This window comes from Phyllobates terribilis, unplaced genomic scaffold (assembly GCF_046119375.1).
Source record: "Phyllobates terribilis strain yellow unplaced genomic scaffold, ASM4611937v1 Scaffold_11__3_contigs__length_659146591, whole genome shotgun sequence".
NCBI classification, from domain to species: Eukaryota; Metazoa; Chordata; class Amphibia; order Anura; family Dendrobatidae; genus Phyllobates; species Phyllobates terribilis.
Window position 1 is genome coordinate 584,292,617 of NW_027362771.1, and position 26,272 is coordinate 584,318,888.

At 45.0% G+C, this 26,272-nt stretch overlaps 1 protein-coding gene across 2 annotated transcripts in view; it reads right to left on the reverse strand.

Moving 5' to 3' along the window:
- Window positions 1–2,372: 2,372 nt before the first annotated feature.
- MAST1 (microtubule associated serine/threonine kinase 1) overlaps window positions 2,373–26,272 on the reverse strand; it is a 106,731-nt gene continuing 82,831 nt past the window's right edge. For both annotated transcript variants that reach the window (XM_073654296.1, XM_073654295.1), the window contains exons 16-27: window positions 25,793–25,958; window positions 25,582–25,683; window positions 19,896–20,018; window positions 19,560–19,669; window positions 19,316–19,476; window positions 17,043–17,230; window positions 16,761–16,940; window positions 15,813–16,042; window positions 14,886–15,008; window positions 14,657–14,793; window positions 5,821–6,005; window positions 2,373–5,702 (exon numbers count right to left, since the gene is read on the reverse strand). In XM_073654296.1, the coding sequence (XP_073510397.1) occupies window positions 3,340–5,702; window positions 5,821–6,005; window positions 14,657–14,793; window positions 14,886–15,008; window positions 15,813–16,042; window positions 16,761–16,940; window positions 17,043–17,230; window positions 19,316–19,476; window positions 19,560–19,669; window positions 19,896–20,018; window positions 25,582–25,683; window positions 25,793–25,958 (4,068 nt within the window). In that variant the 3' untranslated portion in view covers window positions 2,373–3,339. The remainder of the gene's footprint in view (window positions 5,703–5,820; window positions 6,006–14,656; window positions 14,794–14,885; window positions 15,009–15,812; window positions 16,043–16,760; window positions 16,941–17,042; window positions 17,231–19,315; window positions 19,477–19,559; window positions 19,670–19,895; window positions 20,019–25,581; window positions 25,684–25,792; window positions 25,959–26,272) is intronic.

Here is a 26,272-nt window from a genome sequence, read left to right on the forward strand (position 1 = left end):
GTCCCCCTGCAGTTGGTTGCAGAAGATCTCTTCGTTTGGCATTACAGACACCTTCTTAACTGTTTCACTCTAGGACCCAGCGGCTACCTCCCTCCTGCTAATTGACACCCAGGCCTGCGTGTTTAAATAGTTTCACTCTGCAGCAGGAAGGTGCCGGTGATACTCAAGTGTTTCCTTGTGACTGCTATCTTCCTCTGTGGTGCTAGGAGGATGCTTGGAGTTATCTCTCTGAAGTCGGCTAAAGCTACTTTCCCCCGTGTTTGTCTCCCTTGTTGTCTTTAGTTGTTAGTGGTGATCGACTAGTGCTCAACCCTCCTTTCCCTATCCAGGGCCAAGCGCTAGGGAAATACAGGGTTTAGGTTCGCGTGAGGCGATTGGTGAGGAACCTATATAAGGATGGTAGGGGAGACAGGGTGATATCAGATCAGCCTAGGAGGTCTCCACTCCCCGTTTTCCCTAGAGTCTGGGCTCCCTTCCCCCCTTCCCTTTGTGTTGCACATTATCACCGGTCGTGCACATTTAGAGAAAAAAAAAACCTGACACTTGGGTTTGTGTGATTTTTTTTCTCGGGCGTGTTTTTTTTTCTCCTTTCTCCTTGGTATGGGTTCAGTTGCAGAGTTCGCAGAGCGGCTTCGCAGTCTGTCCCTGGAGGTGAATGACCTCTGCTGTGAGTTTCAGCATCAGCGGTTACAGGTCGCTAATGTGGGGGTCTCTGCAGGTAGACCTGTCCAGCCTGAACCCAAGGTTGCCCTCCCGGACAGGTTTTCAGGAGGTAGGGACAAGCTTTTTGTATTCAAAGAGGCATGCAAATTGTATTTCAAACTTTGTCCTTATTCCTCTGGGGAGGAGCAAGGAGTAGGAATTGTGATCTCTCTACTGCAGGGAGATCCTCAGTCGTGGGCATTTTCTTTACCGCAGGACTCAGTTTGTCTCCAGTCTGTAGAGGAGTTTTTCGGGGCTCTGGCCCTCATCTATGATGACCCTGACCGAGTCTCCTTGGCAGAGTCTAGGCTATGTCGCCTTCAGCAGGGGAATCGGTCAGTGGAGATGTTAAGTTCGGAATTCCATAGATGGGCAACGGATTCCAAATGGAATGACTCAGCCCTTAGAAGACAATTTTGTGAGGGTCTTTCTGAAAGATACCTTGGCAGTATATGAAACCCCTCAGTCCTTGGAGGCTGCCATGTCGTTGGCCATACGTCTTGATAGACGCCTTCGGGATAGACGGGTGAGACCACCTTCTCCAGGGCCTTCTTGTCGGGGTTATGTACCTCTGCCGGGGGAGCGGTCTGGCGGTGAACCAGTACTGGTGGGGGTGGAGGAGGCCATGCAATTGCAGAACACAGCAGCCTCCAGTGGTAAGAAGTGGAATTGCAGCACAATTATTAAGGTGAAGAACAGCAGCCACTAGTGGTCAAACTGTAGAACAACAACAGGAATCCCTGATAGAATGTGGCCTCCACAATACAATACAAGCACTTTTTACCATTTACCTTTCGCGTCTCCCCTATTCCCTCATAGATTGTAGCTTGTGATCAGGTCCCTCACTCCTCTTGGTATCTGTTGAATTATGCGTTTACTCTTTTACATCTTTATTGACATAGAAATAAAAATTATTATTTCCACAGGTTTACTGCAGACAGTGGCTTAGCCCAAAAAATTGCCCACCCCTGCCTTACAGGAAAAAGAGACACACTACAACCGAACACAACCACATCTCCCTGGACCTTTATTCTACCAGAAGACCACCTGGAAAAGAAAGAAGCAGCGTCTTCCAGGAAAGGGAAGGAACTGTTTTCAGATGGACCAGGGGATTATATTATCTTTGTACCATACACTAGACCACCTGGGAATATATTTGAAGTCAACCCTGGCCCACCAGGTAAAATATTTTGTATGGAGCACAAAACAGTCTGTTCTTTACAGAAGAGTAAGCCCAATATCAGGAACAACTAGTGACACTTGATAACTGATTGGATGACACACAATGCCACGACTTTGGATTTTTGCGATAGTGGCAAGATCAATATTTTCCTTAGAGAACAGAGCAGTCGCAGCCCAAATTGCTGTAATATCAGGATTTTATTGCCCCCCTGTGAGCTAACCCTAGTTTAAATATTGGTGATTGTGCCCAAATGATGTCTTCTTTGCAACAGTGGTCTCCATTTACCAATTTTCCCAAAACAGCCACACCCCCGCTTAAAACTGGCCAATGGGATGCCTACAGCCAGCCAGACCCCCGCTTAAAACTGGCCAATGGGATGCCTACAGCCAGCCAGACCCCCGCTTAAAACTGGCCAATGCGATGCCTACAGCCAGCCCCTGAGGGGAAAGCAAGGCAATCCAAGAAACATATATACAAAAAGGTATAGAATAAAGGTGAGTGGGACATAAAGGTAGCGGGGCAGAGCTTTATTGATTAAAAAAATACACAAAAGTAAATAAATTAAAAAAAAAAAAAAAAAATTACAATAGTTCACAAACTAACCTCCGCAATGCCAACAGCGAACCAAAGCGGCCAGCCAGGAACTGACAGGGTTAAATTTACCATAAATCTTCTTGCATAGAAATAGTGGAGCCCCTATAGACAATATATTTATATATTTATATAGATCTATATATATAGTGCGTCCAGATAAATATACTCCATATGTATAGACGTATGTTTCTATATGTAGATAAGACAAGGCATAGCAGGACATCACCGGACGTGGCACAGGCTCATGATGACATCATAGGGCTGGGAGCTGATGTCATAGATCGGACGGTTTGAGCACAGAATGAGGTCTCAGGAAAAGGGTAATGGTGGTGGCAGTGATGTCATGCAGGGGGGCATGGCAGAAACCTGCAGTTCGTTACTCTGTTGACCCTTCTTTAGAGGGACTGGTCACTAACAAGGACAGGAGGCGGTCAAAGAAGATTTCTGCCTCCAATGTTTGTTGGTAACGGGTCCATTTGTAGCGTCTACCTGCTGGACCTCCATGGACCTGCGGAGCGTCACTCTATTTCTTTAGTTTCTAGCGCTAAGTGTGTGTGTATGTGCGGTAACTTTATTTTTTTTCTTATTTCTCCCCCCCTCCCAACTAAATAACAATTAAGGCACAGCACAAACACACAGATACACAGACACACACACAGACACACACATACACGCCTGTGCAGCCCCCACCTCTCTCAGAGGCCGTAGAGGGGGGCAATAAGGCTCATTTCAAGAATCCAGTGTGGGGTCAGATAGGACTCCCGACCCCATTGCCATTACTCTCTCCTGAATACAGAGGGGCTAAATTCATAATATCATCATTAGTCTTTCACCCTGACAAAGACAAGAAACGGCTTTCCTTAGGAGCGGCGCTGGCTTGTGACTGGTGTTGCCGTCTGGGAATTTGGAGATTTCGCAGTTGGGCTCCGGGTATCGCTCTCGGCTCTACTGATCCTGATTGTTACTGGCGATTCCTTGGGTTGATCTCCTTCTGTCGTCTTACCAGAGGCTGTGGACATCTTACTCTGCTTTTTCTCGGCGTCAGAACTTCCCGTAACAGTTTTGGTCATCTGGTCACCTACTCCGGTTGTGAGTTTATTACACAGTAGGGCAGGAGAAACCTTGGCTTGGCTGGTGTCCACCATGCTTACTCTATCAAAGCTTGGAGAGATGGTGGCCTTCTTAGACTGATCGCTCAAAATTTTGCTGATGCTACTGTCAGAAGCAGCCGTGGACATCTTTGCCCGGGCATTTGCTTCTTCGCTAGTCTTCAGAGTACTCGATGGCCTGGTTGTCCCCTTAGTCTTGTCATGTTCTGTTCCTGAAGGTTTACTTATAACTTGGGTGTTATTGGTAAATCCGGTCTGCCCAGCTTCGGTGCAAATTACTTTATTAATTGCTGAAGGAGTCATTGCCCCCTTTGTCTTCTCAATTTCTGGTCCACTTGTCTTGCTTTTGGTTGTAGTATTGCTCCCATGGCTCTTCTCGGTTACACTTGGAGTAGTCGGAGAAGTATGGATGGACACCACTTTACTTTCTCCTTCACTCACTTTAACAGTCGGGAGGATGCTGGTCACCTTGGTCTGACTCGCTTCCTTCCCAGCCGGAGTGATAATATTGGTCACTGTGGTAGTCCCTTGTATTGGTTCATTTTCAGCTTTGGTTATCTGGATACTTATAGGAGAAACAGCTGGTGGACCTGGTGGAAGGGATGGAGGCATCTCAGCTGTCAACCCGGTTGCTCTCACATTTTCCTTGTTGGGAATAGACTGAGGGGATTTTGTAGGTTCACTGGTTTTATCTGGGAGTAGACTGATGGTCTGAGTTGGTCCAGGTTTTACAATGTTTATGCTGGAGGTGGAAACCTTTGAATCCTCCCTTAGTCTTACAGGATGAGAAGAAGCAGACTGGAATGTTTCAGGGTGTTTTCCATTGGATCGAGATGGACATTTTGTGATGTCAGTCACCGGCTTCTCATCCCTAATACTGTAGATCGGATCACATTTTGCATTGTTGGGGTCAGGCCGCTTTGTTTCAGCTTGTTGAGTTGATGTACTTGACATTTTAGGGGCTGAAGCCTTCACCAAGGAAACCCCAAGGTCTTTATTCTTTGCGAAGTGCAAAACATCAGTGAAAGGAGTGGATGTGCTCTTCATGTGGTCAACTTCAACACTCTTGGACCTAACCGGATGTGAACAGTCTGTGAGATGGGAGGGGGCTCCTTTCGTCGTGACATGGGGTGCACTTTTTCCAACTGTGGTCAACTCTTCCACCACTTCCAGATACCAACGTTCTCTCATGGTTCCACAATCCTCTTCATCCTCTTCTCCCTTTTCTCCTTTTTTTCCTTCTCCTTCTCCTACACCTTCTTCCCCTTCACCTCTTCTGCCCTCGTGTTCCTGTACAGGACTCAGAGTTTTCACCTGGCATCTCCCCACCATGGCGTGGGAAGGGTCACCTTGTGGTGGAAGGGCAGACGTTGAAGTAGATGAAGGCTCTTGTGGTGAAAATGTAGCAGGGCTTCGCACTACCGTGCCTAATTTTCCTACTACTTGAACCTTAACCTCCGTATTTTTATGTCCGTCTGTCTGTTGTAATATTCCTGCCCCCATGTCTCCTTCCAGCCTCTCTAGACTGTCTACGAGAAGATCTCCTGCACATAAGCTCCGTGGGGACTCCTGTCTACCTACTCTTCTAACTGCTTGTGATCTACCTCCAAGGGTTTCTCCTAAATCTCCATCTGGAGTCCCACCACCGCCTCCTGGCTCCTGTTTTCTAGGTGCACCGCCACTACCCCCTCCACCCAACTTTTCTGCGGACTGCACTCTCTTCAGGAGCGGGGAACGTGGGGGTTCAGCACTCTTAGGACGTGGACGGGAGATAGGAGGGGAAGGATGTAACTTTGGAGGAAAACTCTGTGTGGTAAGACTGCTCCCTACGCTGTGGCCGGGAATCAGAGGAGGGGAGGCAGTAGTAGGTGACGGAGTATGAGCTAGAGGAGAAAGCGGCATGTTACCAGCTGACTTGCAACGTGCAGATCGGTACTGGCGATGAAGTTTCGGGGACAGGCCATGGAGTGTACTGGGGCGAATGTGGGGAGAGGGTGGTGCTGGGGAGGATGTGGAGGAGGATGTGGATGCACAAGATGTGGAGGAAGATGGAGGTGGAGGAGCAGGGGAATTAGGAGTGCTGGAAGAAGGGGAGCTGCCTTGTGAAGAGGCACCTGTACAAGAACAAGAAAGAGGAGAATATTAGTTTGGTCCTCAAAACAGTATAAAGTCCCCTGCACCCTGCAAAGAGACCAGTGCAGCCCCCTAATATCTAGAGAGCATCAACCCTACCTAGATATGCAGAATCCATTGATCGATAGCTGTGAGTTGGAGAACGGGCAGAGAGGCTGTGAGTAGGAGATCCTGGCAGACTGTCACTAGAGGAGAGAGAGCGGCTGAGAGAAGAGAGAGAGCGGCTGGTGTGCAGGAGATTGGACTGCTTGGTGATCTTACGAAAGAGAGAACTGCGCTTCTTGCTGTTAAGGGAAGAGAGAGACAGGACAGAAAGAAAAGAAGGATGGAAAAAAGAGTAGAAATTCTAGATGCCCCCTTACCCAATATTTGCCTCTACATTAGACCTGTTTGGGTCTTCATACTTTGCAATGGTGGTTCATGGTTTCTGTCACTAAGGTGCACCACATGGACTTTTGTCCTGCAGTTATCCTCAACCCCTCTTGTGTATTTCTTCTCTATCATGGACCTATGAACGTTTTCTGCTCACATGTACAACCCCTGGCAAAAATTATGGAATCACCGGGCTCGGAGGATGTTCATTCAGTTGTTTAATGTTGTTGAAAAAAAGCAGATCACAGACATGGCACAAAACTAAAGTCATTTCAAATGGCAACTTTAGGGCTTTAAGAAACACTAAAAGAAATCAAGATTAAAAATGTGGTACTCAGTAAGGGTAAGTTTTTTCAGACCAAGCAGAGGGAAAAAATTATGCAATCACTCAATTCTGAGGAAAAAATGATGAAACCACCCTGTAAATTTTCATTTCCAAAACTAACACCTGCATCAAATTAGATCTGCGCGTTAGTCTGCATCTAAAAAGGAGTGATCACACCTTGGAGAGCTGTTGCACCAAGTGGACTGACATGAATCATGGCTCCAACACGAGAGATGTCAATTGAAACAAAGGAGAGGATTATCAAACTCTTAAAAGAAGGTAAATCATCACGCAATGTTGCAAAAGATGTTGATTGTTCACAGTCAGCTGTGTCTAAAATATGGACCAAATACAAACAACATGGGAAGGTTGTTAAAGGCAAACATACTGGTAGACCAAGGAAAGACATCAAAGCGTCAAGACTGGAAACTTAAAGCAATATATCTCGAAAACATGAAATGCACAACAAAACAAATGAGGAACGAATGGGAGGAAACTGGAGTCAATGTCTGTGACCGAACTGTAAGAAACCGCCTAAAGGAAATGGGATTTACATACAGAAAAGCTAAACATAAGCCATCATTAATGTAGCGCCGGTGTCCCTGCCCTCTGCTAGGCAGGGACGCTGTTCCCCTCACCTCTCTGCTCCGTGCCCGGCGTCCTCCTCCCGCTCTGCTGGCAGCGCGCGCTCCTTCCCGGCCACTGTGCTTAGGGCGCGCGCGCTCTCCCTCCCTCTTAAAGGGGCCGCGCGCGCCGTCCTAAGGAGTCCCCGGCCAATGGCCGGAGGACTTCACCATATATAAGGCACCTCCTCCAAAATGGAGGTGCCCGAGCAATGTTGTTGCACTGTTCACTACTCTGCGTCAGCCCTCAGGTCCCGTTGCCAGTTACCTGCCAGATACCTGCCAGATTCCTGCCAGCTTGCTGTCTTATTCCTGCCTGATATTCTGCTACCTGCCTGCTAGCCTGAGGTCCGACGGTCTGCCTTACTACTCCTGTCAGTCTGTCTAAGGACCAGCTTGCCCGCTCACCTGGGAGCGCACATCAACTACCTGCCTGCTTGCCTGAGGTCCGACGGTCTGCCTTCCAACTCTTGTCAGTCTGTCTATGGACCAGCTTGCCCGCTCACCTGGGAGCGCACATCTGCTACCTGCCTGCTAGCCTACCTGGAGGCTCTGCCGTCACGTGCTGTGACCACCCGCCTGTCCAGAGACTTCTGCCCGCTCACCTGGGAGCGCTCATCTGCCGCCTGTCTGTTGGTCTTCCTGGAGGCTCCGCCGTCACATGCTGTGACCACCCGTTTATCCAGAGACTCTCGCCTGCTCACCTGGGAGCTCACGTCTACCATCAGCCGCCACAGGTCGTACCAACCCTTTACCCAGAGACTGCCCCGGTCACTTGCTGTGACCATCTGCCCGTTCACCCAGAGACTGCCCCGGTCACTTGCCGTGACCATCTGCCCGTTCACCCAGAGACTGCCCCGGTCACTTGCCGTGACCATCTGCCCGTTCATCCAGAGACTGCCACGGTCACTTGCCGTGACCTCCTGCCCGTTCTTCTAGAGACTGTCCCGGTCACCTGCTGTGACTGCCTGCCTGGTCGCCACCCGCTCCCTTACAAGGACCGCCCCCTTGTATAGTAGCTCAGAGGTTCCGCCTCCCAGACCCGTTACAGTTTGCTCGGGCCATGGAACCCGGTGGCACCCAAGCTCCCTCGCTCTCGGACCTGTGTCATGAACTGTCCCGCCAGAGGTCCCAACAGGAGTCCATCCTGGGTCACCTGCGGAATGTCAATTATATCAAGGCTGCATTATACAATATATGTACTTTTTACCTTTTGTGTCTCCCCCACTTCCTCAGACTGTAAGCTCGCGAGCAGGGCCCTCACTCCGTTCGATATGAGATATGCTTATTCTGTATTGTCTGTATAAGTCCCCCCTAAAATTTGTAAAGTGCTGCGGAATATGTTGGCGCTATAAAAATAAACTATTATTATTATTATTAATTCTCGCCTGGACACTCTGACTGCTCCGCCAGCAACCTCCGCCAGTGCCATGACTCGCAATCCGGCAGCTCCGCTGTCCACTAATACCATGGTATACTACCCCGGACCCCGGCTTTCTGCACCTCCTCGCTTTGGAGGCGACTCCGCCCAGGCTCGGGGCTTCATAAATCAGTGCACCCTGCACTTTGAACTCCTGTCCCACCAGTTTAACTCCGACCGGGCCAAAATTGCCTTCATCATGTCCCATCTCACCGGGGAGGCCCTGGCCTGGCTAAATCCTCTATGGGAGAGAGGAGACCCCCTGGTGTCCGACTTGCCTGCCTTTCTCATGGCTTTCCGGAAAGTCTTCGACGAACCCGGACGGAAGACCTCATCCGCATCATCACTGCTACGCCTCCGTCAGGGAAGTCTCACCGTGGGCCAATATGCCATACGGTTCCGTACCCTTGCCTCGGAGCTGGCCTGGGATAACGACGCTCTGGTATCCGTCTTCTGGGAGGGTCTGTCCGGCCGTATTAAAGATGAACTTGCCGGTCGGGACATTCCTACCACTCTCGATGACCTAATAACTCTTGCCACCCGGATTGACCTACGGTTCCAGGAGCGTGCCAAAGAGGTCACCCGTGAGAGGAGGTTTCCACGTCTAGCTCCTACTTTTCAGAAATCCGTCTCTCCCCAGGTACACTCTCCTGAGCCTATGCAGGTCGACCAGACCAAGATGGTCAAAACCCGTCAGGACTTACGCCGTGCCGAGGGGAGCTGCTTCTACTGTGGCAGTAAGGAGCACCGGATCCGTGCCTGCCCGGAGAGGTCGGGAAACGCCTGTGTCTAGGTTCGCTCAGAGAGGTCGACCTAGACAAGAATAAATCCTCTCCATCTCTGCTGCTGTCAGTCTCAATCGTCTGCGGGGAGAACCGTTATTTCGAACTAGCCCAACTTGACTCTGGAGCAGCCGGGAATCTTATTTCACAGTCCCTGGTAGAGAAATACCGCATCCCCACCAAACCTCTGGCTGTACCCTTGTCTGTTGCTGCCGTGGATGGGGGTCTCTTACCACGCCCCATCCAACTCATCACCGAATCCATTACTCTGCAGGTGGGAATGCTGCATTCTGAGAGTATCTCCTTTCATGTTCTGCCTGGACTCTCTCACGCCCTCTTGCTAGGTCTACCTTGGCTCCAGAGACATGCACCCGTGCTTGACTGGCAGACCGGAGAAGTCCTTCGCTGGGGACAGGACTGCCATAAGACCTGTCTGGTTCCCGTCCATCCTGTCCGTCCTTCTCCTACCCCAACTAATCTACCTGGACTTCCGATTCCTTATTGGTCTTATGCTGATGTCTTTAATAAAAAGGAGGCAGAGACACTACCCCCTCATAGACCATACGACTGCCCTATCGACCTGTTACCTGGTACTACTCCTCCCCGTGGGCGTATTTATCCATTATCCGCTGCTGAGACCCGGTCGATGTCCGAATATATTGAGGAGAATCTGCCCAGGGGATTCATCCGGAAATCTACCTCCCCGGCGGGAGCAGGCTTCTTTTTCGTCAAAAAGAAGGACGGCTCTCTCCGTCCCTGTATAGACTATAGAGGCCTTAACCAGATCACGGTGAAGAATAAGTACCCCCTTCCGCTCATTCCGGAGTTATTTGATCGTCTGAGGGGGGCTAGAATCTTCACCAAACTGGACCTCCGTGGGGCGTACAACCTGGTTCGTATCCGTCAGGGGGATGAATGGAAGACGGCATTCAACACCCGGGACGGCCACTATGAATATCTGGTAATGCCCTTTGGTCTCTGTAACGCTCCTGCCGTCTTTCAAGAGTTGGTCAATGACATCTTCCGGGACCTTCTCTACTCCTGCGTAGTGGTGTACCTGGACGACATCTTGGTCTTCTCTCCGGATCTCCAGACTCACCGGAGGGACGTTCGTCAGGTCCTGCTCAGGCTCAGGCAGAATCACCTCTTCGCTAAATACGAGAAGTGCCTCTTTGAGCAGACCTCGCTTCCGTTTTTGGGCTACATTATTTCTCAGACCGGCCTACGAATGGATCCAGAGAAACTGTCTGCCATCGAGAAATGGCCTCGACCGGAGGGGTTGAAGGCCATTCAGCGGTTCCTGGGCTTCGCCAACTACTACCGCCTCTTCATACCGCACTTCTCTTCCCGGACTGCCCCAATTTCCGCGCTCACTCGTAAGGGTACTAATCCCAAAGAGTGGCCGCCCGAAGCAGAGGAGGCCTTTCTTTCCTTAAAACAGGCCTTCTCTTCCGCCCCGGTGCTGCATCGCCCGGACAGCAACAAGCAGTTCTTCCTGGAAGTTGACGCCTCCTCCTCTGGAGCCGGAGCGGTACTTACTCAAAAATCATCTTCCGGGAGGATGGTAACTTGCGGCTTCTTCTCTAAACTCTTCTCCTCCTCAGAGCGCAATTATTCCATAGGAGACCGAGAGTTATTGGCCATCAAACTGGCATTGGAGGAGTGGCGTTACCTGCTCGAGGGGGCTCTTCACCCGGTAATAATTTACACTGACCACAAGAACTTGGCTTACCTCCAGCATGCCCAGAGACTTAACCCGCGCCAAGCCCGGTGGTCCTTGTTTTTTGCTCGCTTTGATTTTGTTCTTCATTTTCGCCCGGCTGACAAAAACGTCAAGGCGGACGCCTTGTCTCGATCCTTTCTGGTGTCTGATCTCGAGGAAGATCCGAAACACATCATCGATCCCGCCAGAGTAATGCAGGTGGCTCCCGTGAGTCTAAATCGTCTCCCTCCCGGAAAGACGTTCGTATCAGTACCTGATTGGGAGAAGATCCTTCACTGGGGTCACTCGTCTAAACTGGCTGGCCACGCCGGTCAGAAAAAGACCCTCCAGCTTATTACCCGGCACTACTGGTGGCCTACCCTGCACAAGGACGTAATAGACTTTGTTTCTTCCTGTGTGTCCTGCGCCCGCAACAAGTTTCCGAGACATCTGCCAGCCGGTCGCCTCCTTCCGCTTTCTGTACCTGCTGCCCCCTGGCAGCATATAGCAATGGACTTTATAACTGACCTCCCAGTCTCTGCCGGTTGTACGGTCATTTGGGTGGTCGCTGACCGCTTCTCCAAGATGGCTCATTTCGTTCCCCTGCCAGGCCTCCCGTCTGCACCCGAGCTAGCTAAAGACTTTATTCGTCACATCTTTCGTCTTCATGGCCTGCCCCTCCACATCGTGTCGGATCGTGGGGTACAGTTCACCTCACGCTTCTGGAGAGCCACTTGTAAACTGCTAGACGTCACCCTGGACTTCTCTTCCGCTTACCACCCACAGTCCAATGGTCAAGTGGAGCGGATCAATCAGAACCTGACCAGTTACCTCCGGCACTTCGTTAATGCCCATCATTCAGACTGGGTGGATCTCCTACCATGGGCCGAGTTCTCTTATAACAATCACGAGAGCGAATCCTCCTCCAAATCCCCGTTTTTTGTAGTCTTCGGTCAGCATCCTCGGATTCCTTTTCCTGTCTCCACCTCTGTGGACAACCCGGCTGCGGAATCTCTCGTTAGCAAATTTTCCTCCATTTGGGAGAGTACCCGATCCGCACTCCTTCAGTCGTCCGAACGGATGAAAAGACACGCTGACAAAAAACGCCTGGATCCTCCACAATTTCGTCCTGGAGATAAAGTCTGGCTCTCATCTAAATATGTCCGACTCAAGATACCTTCTTACAAGTTAGGGCCTCGGTTCATCGGTCCTCTGGAGGTCATCAGTCAGATCAACCCGGTGGCCTATAAATTGAAACTCCCGGCCAACTTACGGATCCCTAACTCCTTCCATGTATCTCTCCTCAAACCTGTGGTACTTAACTCTTTTTCCAAGTCTACAGGTACGCCTCCTGCTCCGGTTTCTGCTGAGGACGAGTTTGAGGTAGAGAACATTCTTGCCACCAAAAGGGTAAGAGGAAAGACCTTTTTTCTAGTAGATTGGAAGGGGTTTGGTCCTGAGGAGAGAACGTGGGAGCCCCGGGAGAACATCCATGCCCCGCTCATCCTTGCTAAATTTCTGTCTGGCCTAAAAAAGGGGGGGCCTAAAGGGGGGGTACTGTAGCGCCGGCGTCCCTGCCCTCTGCTAGGCAGGGACGCTGTTCCCCTCACCTCTCTGCTCCGTGCCCGGCGTCCTCCTCCCGCTCTGCTGGCAGCGCGCGCTCCTTCCCGGCCACTGTGCTTAGGGCGCGCGCGCGCGCTCTCCCTCCCTCTTAAAGGGGCCGCGCGCGCCGTCCTAAGGAGTCCCCGGCCAATGGCCGGAGGACTTCACCATATATAAGGCACCTCCTCCAAAATGGAGGTGCCCGAGCAATGTTGTTGCACTGTTCACTACTCTGCTTCAGCCCTCAGGTCCCGTTGCCAGTTACCTGCCAGATACCTGCCAGATTCCTGCCAGCTTGCTGTCTTATTCCTGCCTGATATTCTGCTACCTGCCTGCTAGCCTGAGGTCCGACGGTCTGCCTTACTACTCCTGTCAGTCTGTCTAAGGACCAGCTTGCCCGCTCACCTGGGAGCGCACATCAACTACCTGCCTGCTTGCCTGAGGTCCGACGGTCTGCCTTCCAACTCTTGTCAGTCTGTCTATGGACCAGCTTGCCCGCTCACCTGGGACCGCACATCTGCTACCTGCCTGCTAGTCTACCTGGAGGCTCCGCCGTCACGTGCTGTGACCACCTGCCTGTCCAGTGACTCCTGCCCGCTCACCTGGGAGCGCTCATCTGCTGCCTGTCTGCTAGCCTACCTGGAGGCTCTGCCGTCACGTGCTGTGACCACCTGCCTGTCCAGTGACTCCTGCCCGCTCACCTGGGAGCGCTCATCTGCCGCCTGTCTGTTGGTCTTCCTGGAGGCTCCGCCGTCACATGCTGTGACCACCCATTTATCCAGAGACTCTCGCCTGCTCACCTGGGAGCTCACGTCTACCATCAGCCGCCACAGGTCGTACCAACCCTTTACCCAGAGACTGCCCCGGTCACTTGCTGTGACCATCTGCCCGTTCACCCAGAGACTGCCCCGGTCACTTGCCGTGACCATCTGCCCGTTCACCCAGAGACTGCCCCGGTCACTTGCCGTGACCATCTGCCCGTTCATCCAGAGACTGCCCCGGTCACTTGCCGTGACCTCCTGCCCGTTCTTCTAGAGACTGTCCCGGTCACCTGCTGTGACTGCCTGCCTGGTCGCCACCCGCTCCCTTACAAGGACCGCCCCCTTGTATAGTAGCTCAGAGGTTCTGCCTCCCAGACCCGTTACAATTAACACCTAAACACTAAAAAAACAAGGTTACAATGGGCTAAGGAAAAGCAATCGTGGACTGTGGATGACTGGATGAAAGTCATATTCAGTGATGAATCGCGAACCTGCATTGGGCAAGGTGATGATGCTGGAACTTTTGTTTGGTGCCGTTCCAATGAGATTTATAAAGATGACTGCATGAAGAGAACATGCAAATTTCCACAGTCATTGATGATATGGGGCTGCATGTCAGGTAAAGGCACTGGGGAGACGGCTGTCATTACATCTTCAATAAATGCCCAAGTTTACATTGATATTTTGGACAGTTTTCTTATCCCATCAATTGAAAGGATGTTTGGGGATGATGACATCATTTTTCAAGATGATAATGCATCCTGCCATAGAGCAAAAACTGTGAAAACATTCCTTGAAAGAAGACACATAAGGTCAATGTCATGGCCTGCAAATAGTCCGGATCTCAATCCAATTGAAAATCTTTGGTGGAAGTTGAAGAAAATGGTCCATGACAAGGCTCCAACCTGCAAAGCTGATCTGGCAACAGCAATCAGAGAAAGTTGGAGCCAGATTGATGAACAGTACTGTTTGTCACTCATTAAGTCCATGCCTCAGAGACTGCAAGCTGTTATTAAAGCCAGAGGTGGTGCAACAACATACTAGTGATGCATTGGAGTGTTCTTTTGTCAGTTTGTTTTTCATTCCATAATTTTTTCCTCAAAATTGAGTGATTCCATAATTTTTTCCCTCTGCTTGGTCTGCAAAAAATTACCCTTACTGAGCACCACATTTTTAATCTTGATTTCTTTTAGTGTTTCTTAAAGCCCTAAAGTTGCCATTTGAAATGACTTTAGTTTTGTGCCATGTCTGTGATCTGCTTTTTTTCAACAACATTAAACAACTGAATGAACATCCTCCGAGCCCGGTGATTCCATAATTTTTGCCAGGGCTTGTACATATCTCTTACCTCTCCTGCCCTTCTCTTCCCATACTCCTCTTGCTTCTCCGGGCCATCTTGGACCTGTAGCTGCTCCTTCTGGCTGGACCAGTTCTGATTGATGTGTTCTCAAAAGGTGTTGTGGTGACCAGCACCTTGTTACCACTCTGCGGGAATAAAATTGTGGGTCATCCATGCTTTTTGGCATCGGCTGAACCCCTCCAGACCAATGTTTTTTACTTTTCCACAAGGCACTTACCTTCAGGATCAGCTCCACCACTTCCGTGTGCACCAGACCATGGACTGGTTCTCCATTAACATGAGTAATAAGGTCACCGGCACAGAGCCCTGCCTCATGAGCGGGACCTCCATCCTCCACATGCTGGGAAAACAGAAGAGGGGTGGGTTATTTCCTGGGAAAATTAGGACAAATTAGGTTTAAGTGTTTGCAGTTCAGATTTGATCACATACAAATCTATCGGATGCTCAATGGTGGCTCCGTACAGAATCCAATTTTTTGGGGGCACCCATAAACTTCAATGGACAAATCTCATCCGACACAAGGAAGAAACAAGTGCACGCTGCGATTTTTTTAATGCTCAGATTCGAAACATGGAAAAAAAATTGCTCCTCTGCACCGCCCCATTAAATAACATTGGTCCGTGTGCTGTCCCTTTTTTCCACAGACAGTGCTAGGACTGAAAATACGGTGGTGTGAACTTGGACTAAAACTAACAGGCACATTACCCTAATACAGAAGTCCTGCGGGCGGTGTATTATGGCAGTGATGAGAGGATAGAAAAGGCTTAAAAAACAGCATTAAAAAGTTCAACAAAGTATGCAGAAAAATGGAAAAAATAAATCCTTTTTTCATTACAGTGTTTTATTAGAATACCCATAATTTCTATTATGTATATTGATGTAAAAAATATGGACAGAATCATTGTTTTTTTGTCGATCCCCCCAGCCTAAAACCTGCAATAAAAAGTTCTAAAAAAGTTGTATTTATTCCAAATTAGAACCCCCCCAAAAAACAAGACTTCCCTTAAAAAAACGCCTCCATATATCTTTGCTGCCGAAAATTTTTTTTTACAAAAAGAAATTATTAAAAAAAAAAATGTGCCAAAGTAATAAAGTATAAAAATAAATGACTGTATATAAATTTGGCCCCGATTCCCGGACTTACCCACACTATATGTTGGACGCTGTACACGTCGCTCTCCCCCATGTACACTCGAATGGCCCTCAAGGTGAAGCCGTACTTCTTTCCTGATCGCTGGATGGAGATGGGGGAGCGGAGGCTGCTGACGGCTGGCGTGTAGTCGCGGCTGGGAGAAGAGTCTCGTGAGGACGGGTTGGATGAGAGGGAGCGGGGAGACATGGGACTGACCAGGGGTGAGCTGGTGTGCTGCTCCACTGCAGGGAGAAGAAATTACAAAAATTGCATACCTGCGGCCACATTCCAACTAGACGTGCTAAATTCACTCGTATTGAGTAAGGCCACGCATGTCTAGTCGGCATGTGACCGGCATCTAGTCAGCATGCAAATCACATACTTGCAATCACATGATTCATGGCGCCCTGTGCACTGTGAAGATTCGCTAGTCTGCAGTTACTGTACATACAGCGACTGCAGACTTGAGCCTCAAGCCAGGATAACCCCTTTAAACTTAAATGTGAATAAGTTTTTACAGCACTTTTTATCAGGTAAGCAGCATCGAAACTGACTAAAGAATTTACTAAAACTTTACAAAGATCTTTTTAGGTCACAGATGATGTTGAGAGCAGTTTATCGGGGTAAATCCGTCTGACAGGTTCCCTTTAATGAGTACAATCACTGTTAGTAGGAAGGGTCCCTGACAACGAGCTGATCACGGGGAGTTCCAGCGATCAACTGTAACCAGCTGCAAGTATTCCCTGCAGCGCCACCACTGGGGAAATTAGGTATTACACTGTGCCCATTAAAATTACTAGGTTGTCTGTGTACTGTAGGAACATGCTGGGTCCTCCAGAGAGGGGCTTATTGCAGGTGCTTTATTGCAAATATTGGGGGGGCTGGGAAACTTAGAGCTCAAAATCCTCTTCATTGTATGGTGACACGTGGACTATAGGACGGCGGTCGCGGTGTGCTCACCTGTAGGGATCATGACTGACAGCGCGGTGGTGGAGGCAGATTTTATGACCTTCCCTCCGGTTCTCCTGCGGTCGCTGTCCCCGGAGAGGTGCTGGTGGCGAGCTCTCCGCAGGACGAGGTCATTGGTGGCGCGGGGAGAGGAGTCTGTGTCCTGATGTATCTGTGATTCTGAAGACTTGTCTGCATGGGGTGAATGTGACAAGGGGTAACACCACGATTTATCGGCACCAGTTTTTAGTAATCTCTCTCACCATAACAGATTTATGGGGTGGGATCACTCACCGGCTTCCAGCTCTCCCAGAGGGATTTTACTATGACCCAGCTGAGTCCCGCTGCTGCTTTTAACTCTTCCCTCTCCTTCTCCTTCGAGAGGAGCCACAAAACGCGCTGTATCCACCAAAGCCGAGAATCGGCGCCTGGCAGCTAATGGAGGACTGGAGTCAGCGTCGGTGGCATCCGAAAAATGCTTCCTGCAATACAGATATTCAATGAATATGTAAAGTTGTACATTCCTTCCTCCCCTTGGGTTCTATATATGTTTCAGTGCTTGCTGTCAGTGAATAGGAACATTATTTTGTTTGTGCAGACTTACTATGTGTTACTCACCTGTCCTGGCTCCTGCGCCAGGCTTTGCGCTTTCCCTCCCCAGTGTCCAGCTCCTTCTGCTCTCCAGTAATCCACCACGCACCACGAATGTCACTCCAGGTATTCACGTGGTGCAGTGTCCATGCAGTCTAACATGTGCTTGTTCTGCTTGTGTCACTTCTCAAATACGGCTCTACTATTCTAACGTGCCTCAACTTTGCTGTATCAAGTTGCCTATCCGAATACTCTCCTCTGCTGTTCCAAGGTGGCTTTCCTCACTCTCGACTCTGCTATTCCCAAGTGCAAGTCATCACAGTCGCCTCTGCTGTTCCCAAGTGCATGTCCTCACACGTGGCTCTGTTGTTTTAAGGAGCCTGTTCTCACACTCTCTTCTACTGTTCCAAGGTGTCTGTCCTCATGTTCTCCTCTGCTGGTCCACAGTGTCTGTCCTCTCACTTGGCTCTGCTGTTCTAAGCTGCCTGTCCGCACACTCGGCTCTACTGTTTTAAGGTGAGCCTGTTTGCATATCCAGCTCCGCTGTTCCACATGCCATGTAGTGTCTCCAACGCCGCTGTTCCACATGCCATCCAGCATATCAAGTTCCACAGTACCACACTGCTTTGGACGTCAACCTACAAATCCAGCTCTGCTGTTCCACATGTCGTCTAGCATATCCAGCTCCATTGTTCCACATATCGTCCACAATATCGAGCTCACGGTACCAAACTGCTTTAGGTGTCAACCTGCAAATCCAGCTCTGCTGTTCCACATGCCATCCAGTATATCGAGCTGAACAGTACCACACTGCTTTGGGCGTCAACCTGCAAATCCAGCTCTGCTGTTCCATGTGCCATCCAGCATATCAAGTTCCACAGTACCACACTACGTTAGGCGTCAACCTACAAATCTAGCTCTGCTGTTTTATGTGCCGTCTAGCATATCCAGCTCCGTTGTTCCACATATTATCCACAATATCGAGCTCCATAGTACCACACTGCTTTGGGCGTCAACCTGAAAATCCAGCTCTGATGTTCCACGTGCCATCCAACATATCAAGCTCTACAGTACCACACTGCTCTGGGTGTCAACCTGTAAATCCAGCTCTGCTGTTCCACGTGCCGTCCACAATATCGAGCTCCACAGTACCACACTGCTCCGGGTGCAGATCTGCAAATCCAGCTCTGCTGTTCCATGTGCCATTCAGCATATCGAACTCCACAGTACCACACTGCTTTGGGTGTCAGCCTACAAATCTAGTTCTGCTGTTCTATGTGCCGTCTGGCATATCCAGCTCCATTGTTCCACATATCTCCACAATATTGAGCTCCACAGTACCACACTGCTCCGGGTTCCAACCTGCAAATCCAGCTCTGCTGTTCCACATGATGTATGTCTCATCCCACTCCACTGTATCTCGCTGAACCAACGCCACCGATCTGAGCAGAAGATCCAGACCTACAGCTTAGTGAATCAAGCTTACCATGGGAGCCATAATGCTGAGTCTTGCAGCAGAAGGTTTGTTACAATTGCATCCAGTCTAGACAATCCTCTGTGAGCTTAACAGTGTGCATTATACCTGCACTGATACATTGTAACAAACTATCAAAACAGGAGAAAGTGCTGCTCGCAGAGCATTGTCTAAGGTGGATACAACTGTAGCAAACCCACATCTCTGATTAGCATCTGTCATATATGGTATTCTTTTATAAAGAAAACTATACCGTATTGCCAGCCCTGCCATGCCACCTACATGGTACCACCTGCGCCCGTCGGAACTCACTTACTTATAATAAAGTCTGTCGATGTCCTGTCCATTTGACAGGAAGGACGACATTTTATACAGTTTTATCCTTTCTGCCAATCCAGAAAGGAGTGGACCCATTCACTGGCTGAAAGCAGAGGTATAGAAAAGGCAAGACCTTCCCTGGTAGCCCGTAATGGGTGGGGTTGTCTATTAAACACGCGCTCACATTTCTGGAGACACAGTCCTCCAGCAGCGGTCTCTCAGGGTCACCCCGCCGAGGGTCTCTCTCTTGCTCGTCCTCTCGGACCGCTCCTGCTTGGTGGAGTCTTGGACCGGGGTGGAGGGTTTCTGCTCCAGCTGGGACAGCTGCTCCATGCTACTGTACACCTGGAGAAAAGCCACGCAGAGAGTGAGAATACAAACAGCACCAGTCTCACATGTACGATATATACATAAGGGGGGGCACTTACTTTACTGAACCTCGGAGTACAGGAAGAAAATTGCCTGATCTCCACAGAGTCTTCATCATTGGTATCATCTTCATCGTAGGAATTAATGTGCTGATAACGATCTGACCGAGCTGGAAGCGCAAAAAGAAAGCTGTCACGCTGACTTACAGGTTTGCCACCTATAGGTGGTGCTAGAGAGACAGGTTTTGTTTTTTTTTAGCAGAGAGCTAATTTGCATATTGTTACCCATAAAGCATTGCCGTACTTAGCTGGATCTCCACAAGGAGAATCAGTACCACAGTGTAGATGTATCTCATGGGATGTGTATGTAAATCATGGCACAATTATTATTCTCACTGTCGAAGTAGCTGGTGTCGTCCTCAGCCTCCAGATGGGGAATAAATTCTGCCTTCTGCCTCAGCAAACCGTTCCAGTCCAAATCTGTGAAAAACTTGTGAGCCTTCACCTCAATAGCGCCACCTAGAGGGAAAAAGGAGGGGAATCAATTAATTGTTTTTTTGTAGTTTTGTTTTATTGTTGATGGAAGTTTTTTTTCTTCTGCTTTTTATAGAGTTCTAAGTTTACAAATATATTAGTAAACCGTGTTGTAGTCCTTTCCTGATAGATGGATAGATAATAGATAGATGATAGATAGATGATAGATAGATGATAGAGAGAGATAGATAGATGATAGATAATAGATAGATAATAGATAGATAATAGATAGATGATAGATAGATAGCTGATAGATAGATGATAGATAGATGATAGATAGATAATAGATAGATGATAGATAGATGATAGATAGATGATAGATAGATGATAGAGAGAGATAGATAGATGATAGATAGATGATAGATAGATGATAGATAATAGATAGATAATAGATAGATGATTGATAGATAATAGATAGATAATAGATAGATGATAGATAGATGATAGATGATAGATAGATAATAGATAGATGATAGATAGATGATAGATAGATGATAAATAGATGATAGATAGATGATAGATAGATGATAGATAGATAATAGATAGATGATAGATAGATAGATAATAGATAGATGATAGATAGATGATAGATAGATAGATGATAGATAGATAATAGATAGATGATAGATAGATGATAGATAGATGATAGATGATAGATAGATAATAGATAGATGATAGATAGATGATAAATAGATGATAGATAGATGATAGATAGATAATAGATAGATGATAGATAGATAGATAATAGATAGATAATAGATAGATGATAGATAGATAATAGATAGATAATAGATAGATGATAGATAGATAGATGATAGATAGATAATAGATAGATGATAGATAGATAATAGATAGATAATAGATAGATGATAGATAGATGATAGATAGATGATAGATGATAGATAGATAATAGATAGATGATAGATAGATGATAGATAGATGATAAATAGATGATAGATAGATGATAGATAGATGATAGATAGATAATAGATAGATGATAGATAGATAGATAATAGATAGATAATAGATAGATGATAGATAGATAGATAATAGATAGATAATAGATAGATGATAGATAGATAGATGATAGATAGATAATAGATAGATGATAGATAGATGATAGATAGATAATAGATAGATGATAGATAGATGATAGATGATAGATAGATGATAGATAATAGATAGATAATAGATAGATGATAGATAATAGATAGATAATAGATAGATAATAGATAGATGATAGATAGATGATAGATAGATAATAGATAGATGATAGATATATGATAGATGATAGATAGATGATAGATAATAGATAGATAATAGATAGATGATAGATAGATGATAGATAATAGATAGATGATAGATAATAGATAGATAATAGATAGATGATAGATAATAGATAGATAGATAGATAATAGATAGATGATAGATAATAGATAGATGATAGATAGATGATAGAGAGAGATAGATAGATGATAGATAGATGATAGATAATAGATAGATAATAGATAGATAATAGATAGATAGATGATAGATAGATGATAGATAGATGATAGATGATAGATAGATAATAGATAGATGATAGATAGATGATAGATAGATGATAGATAGATGATAGAGAGAGATAGATAGATGATAGATAGATGATAGATAGATGATAGATAATAGATAGATAATAGATAGATAATAGATAGATGATAGATAGATAATAGATAGATAGATAATAGATAGATAATAGATAGATAATAGATAGATGATAGATAGATAGATAGATGATAGATAGATAATAGATAGATGATAGATAGATGATAGATAGATAATAGATAGATGATAGATAGATGATAGATGATAGATAGATGATAGATAATAGATAGATAATAGATAGATGATAGATAATAGATAGATAATAGATAGATAATAGATAGATGATAGATAGATAGATGATAGATAGATAATAGATAGATGATAGATATATGATAGATGATAGATAGATGATAGATAATAGATAGATAATAGATAGATGATAGATAGATGATAGATAATAGATAGATGATAGATAATAGATAGATAATAGATAGATGATAGATAATAGATAGATAGATAGATAGATAATAGATAGATGATAGATAATAGATAGATGATAGATAGATAGATAATAGATAGATAATAGATAGATGATAGATAATAGATAGATGATAGATAGATGATAGATAATAGATAGATAATAGATAGATGATAGATAGATGATAGATAACAGATAGATGATAGATAGATAGATAATAGATAGATAGATTATAGATAATAGATAGATGATAGATAGATAATAGATAGATAGATAATAGATAGATGATAGATAATAGATAGATAATAGATAGATAATAGATAGATGATAGATAATAGATAGATAGATTATAGATAATAGATAGATGATAGATAGATAATAGATAGATGATAGATAATAGATAGATGATAGATAATAGATAGATAGATAATAGATAGATAATACATAGATAATAGATAGGTGATAGATAGATAGATGATAGATAGATAGATAATAGATAGATAATAGATAGAGAGATAGATAATAGATGATAGATAGATGATAGATAATAGATAGATGATAGATAATAGATAGATAATAGATAGATGATAGATAATAGATAGAAGATAGATAGATGATACATAGATAATAGATAGATGATAGATAATAGATAGATGATAGATAGATGATAGATAGATAATAGATAGATAATAGATAGATAATAGATAGATGATAGATAGATGATAGATAGATGATAGATAATAGATAGATAACAGATAGATGATAGATAGATGATAGATAGATAATAGATAGATGATAGATATATGATAGATAGATGATAGATAATAGATAGATAATAGATAGATGATAGATAATAGATAGAAGATAGATAGATGATACATAGATAATAGATAGATGATAGATAATAGATAGATAATAGATAGATGATAGATAGATGATAGATAGATAGATAATAGATAGATAATAGATAGATTATAGATAGATGATAGATAGATGATAGATAATAGATAGATAATAGATAGATGATAGATAGATGATAGATAATAGATAGATAATAGATAGATGATAGATAATAGATAGATGATAGATAGATAGATAGATAATAGATAGATAATAGATAGATGATAGATAGATGATAGATAATAGATAGATAATAGATAGATGATAGATAGATGATAGATAATAGATAGATGATAGATAATAGATAGATAATAGATAGATGATAGATAATAGATAGATGATAGGTAGATAGATAGATAGATAATAGATAGATAGATAATAGATAGATGATAGATAATAGACAGATAGATAATAGATAGATAATAGATAGAGAGATAGATGATAGATAATAGATGATAGATAGATGATAGATAATAGATAGATAATAGATAGATGATAGATAGATAGATAATAGATAGATGATAGATAATAGATAGATGATAGATAGATAGATAATAGATAGATAATAGATAGATGATAGATAATAGATAGATAATAGATAGATGATAGATAGATAGATGATAGATAATAGATAGATAATAGATAGATGATAGATAGATGATAGATAATAGATAGATGATAGATAATAGATAGATAATAGATAGATGATAGATAATAGATAGATGATAGATAGATAGATAATAGATAGATAGATAATAGATAGATGATAGATAGATAATAGATAGATGATAGATAATAGATAGATAGATTATAGATAATAGATAGATGATAGATAGATAATAGATAGATGATAGATAATAGATAGATAATAGATAGATAATAGATAGATGATAGATAATAGATAGATAGATTATAGATAATAGATAGGTGATAGATAGATAGATGATAGATAATAGATAGATAGATAATAGATTGAGAGATAGATGATAGATAATAGATGATAGATAGATGATAGATAATAGATAGATAATAGATAGATGATAGATAGATGATAGATAATAGATGATAGATAGATGATAGATAATAGATAGATAATAGATAGATGATAGATAATAGATAGAAGATAGATAGATGATACATAGATAATAGATAGATGATAGATAATAGATAGATAATAGATGATAGATAATAGATAGATGATAGATAATAGATGATAGATAGATAATAGATAGATAATAAATATATAATAGATAGATGATTGATAGATAGATGATAGATAGATAATAGATTGAAGATAGATAGATGATACATAGATAGATGATAGATAATAGATAGATAATAGATGATAGATAGATGATAGATAATAGATAGATAATACATAGATAATAGATAGATAGATAGATAATAGATAGATAGATAATAGATAGATAGATAATAGATAGATGATAGATAGATGATAGATAGATAATAGATAGATAGATAATACATAGATAGATAGATAATAGATAGATAGATTATAGATAGATAATAGATAGATAATAGATAGATGATAGATAGATTATAGATAGATAATAGATAGATAATATATAGATTATAGATAGATAATAGATAGATAATAGATAGACTCCTCAACACTGAAGTTACAACACCAATAAGGAAAAGTTGCGGAATTATGGAAATCACAGGATGGATGATGATGATCTGTAAATGATGAAAAAATGGAAATAAAAGTATTAAAACCTCTGGATTTATTCAGTCTGGAGTATGAGCCACATGCAGGAATCCCGGCACTTACAGCCTCTTCTGCCATCACTGGGGTTGTTAGTTGTCGTCTGAGGAAGGTTCTGGTGCTGAATGCACTTGGGCAAATCATCAAGATCTGCTGCTGGCAGCTCCTGTATAATCACTGACCAATGACGTCCCTGATGTGCTCGATGAGAGACAAATCCAGAGATGCTATAGCCATGGGAGCACGTTTAGGCCATGGGGGCTGCACACAGTAGGACGAGCAACATGCGGTCTGGCGTTGTTGTGTTGAAAGACTGGTCTCCCATTGAGCACATCTGGGACATCACTGGCCGTTGATCACACAGGACCTGCCAGTAGCGGATCTTGATGATTTTCCCAAGTGCATTCAGCGTGGCAGAATATTCTTCAGACAAGTGATAGCAACTGAGGCTGTAAGTGCGGGGATTTGTGAACGTGGCTCATACTCCAGACTGAATAATCCAGAAGTTTTGAGAATTTTGTTTCCATGTTTTCATCATTTGCAGATCAGTCGCCCACGTGGGCACATCTTCCTGCACTTATCCGAGCCTACCCAGTAATCTGGAGCGTCTCATAATTCAGCATTACTCCCCATAGATGCAGGATTATAGGGATTGTACAGTAATAGGTGCAGCTCCAGCACTTTTATAATTCCAGGCTTGCACACTCATGCAAAATGGAAATTTCGCTTTGCAGGATGGATTTCTTAGAATTTAATTATGAGCGGGGAAAGAGGTTTGGAATTTGCTGACTTTTGCGGATAGTGCGGCGCAGAATTATCAGTGGTGTCCAGAGGAAGTGCACAGCGGCACGTCTCACCTGTGCCCAGCCGCAGCAAGGGGTCCGTCTGCAGCAGGCTGGAGATGAGATTCTGGGCATCGGCTGGTAAGGCCTCCTCACCCTCTGGCCAGACAATGTCATCTAGATGAGAGGGAGTACAGACATGTGGGCAATGGACGACAGATACGTCTCATGAACAGTCACTGTGGGGGCTACAAAGAAACCCATAGAAATCTGTCTATATGCTCACCACTGATCACCTGACCAAACAGCTCTTCGGGGGTGTCACCAAAGAACGGGACACAGCCCACAAGGAACTCGTACAAGATGATGCCCATTGCCCACCAGTCCACAGGCTTCCCGTAGCCCTGACGCAGGATCACCTCTGGTGCTATGTACTCCGGGGTCCCACACACCTAGAAGATTTACAAGAGGACAGTCATGGCCTCTGCTCCTCCCACCATGGGGTGATATATAGGCAGGAGGAACTGTGGGACATAAAGTCTGCTCTCCTACAACAGGGTGACACTGACAAGAGGGAGGAGCTATGTGACATGAAGTCTGCTCCTCCCACCACTGGGTGACACAGTCAGGAGGGAGGAGCAACAGTGGGGAAAATAAGTATTTGATACGCTGCCGATTTTGCAAGTTTTCCCCCCTACAAAGAATGGAGAGGTCTGTAATTTTTATCGTAGGTACACTTCACCTGTGAGAGACAGAATATTAAAAA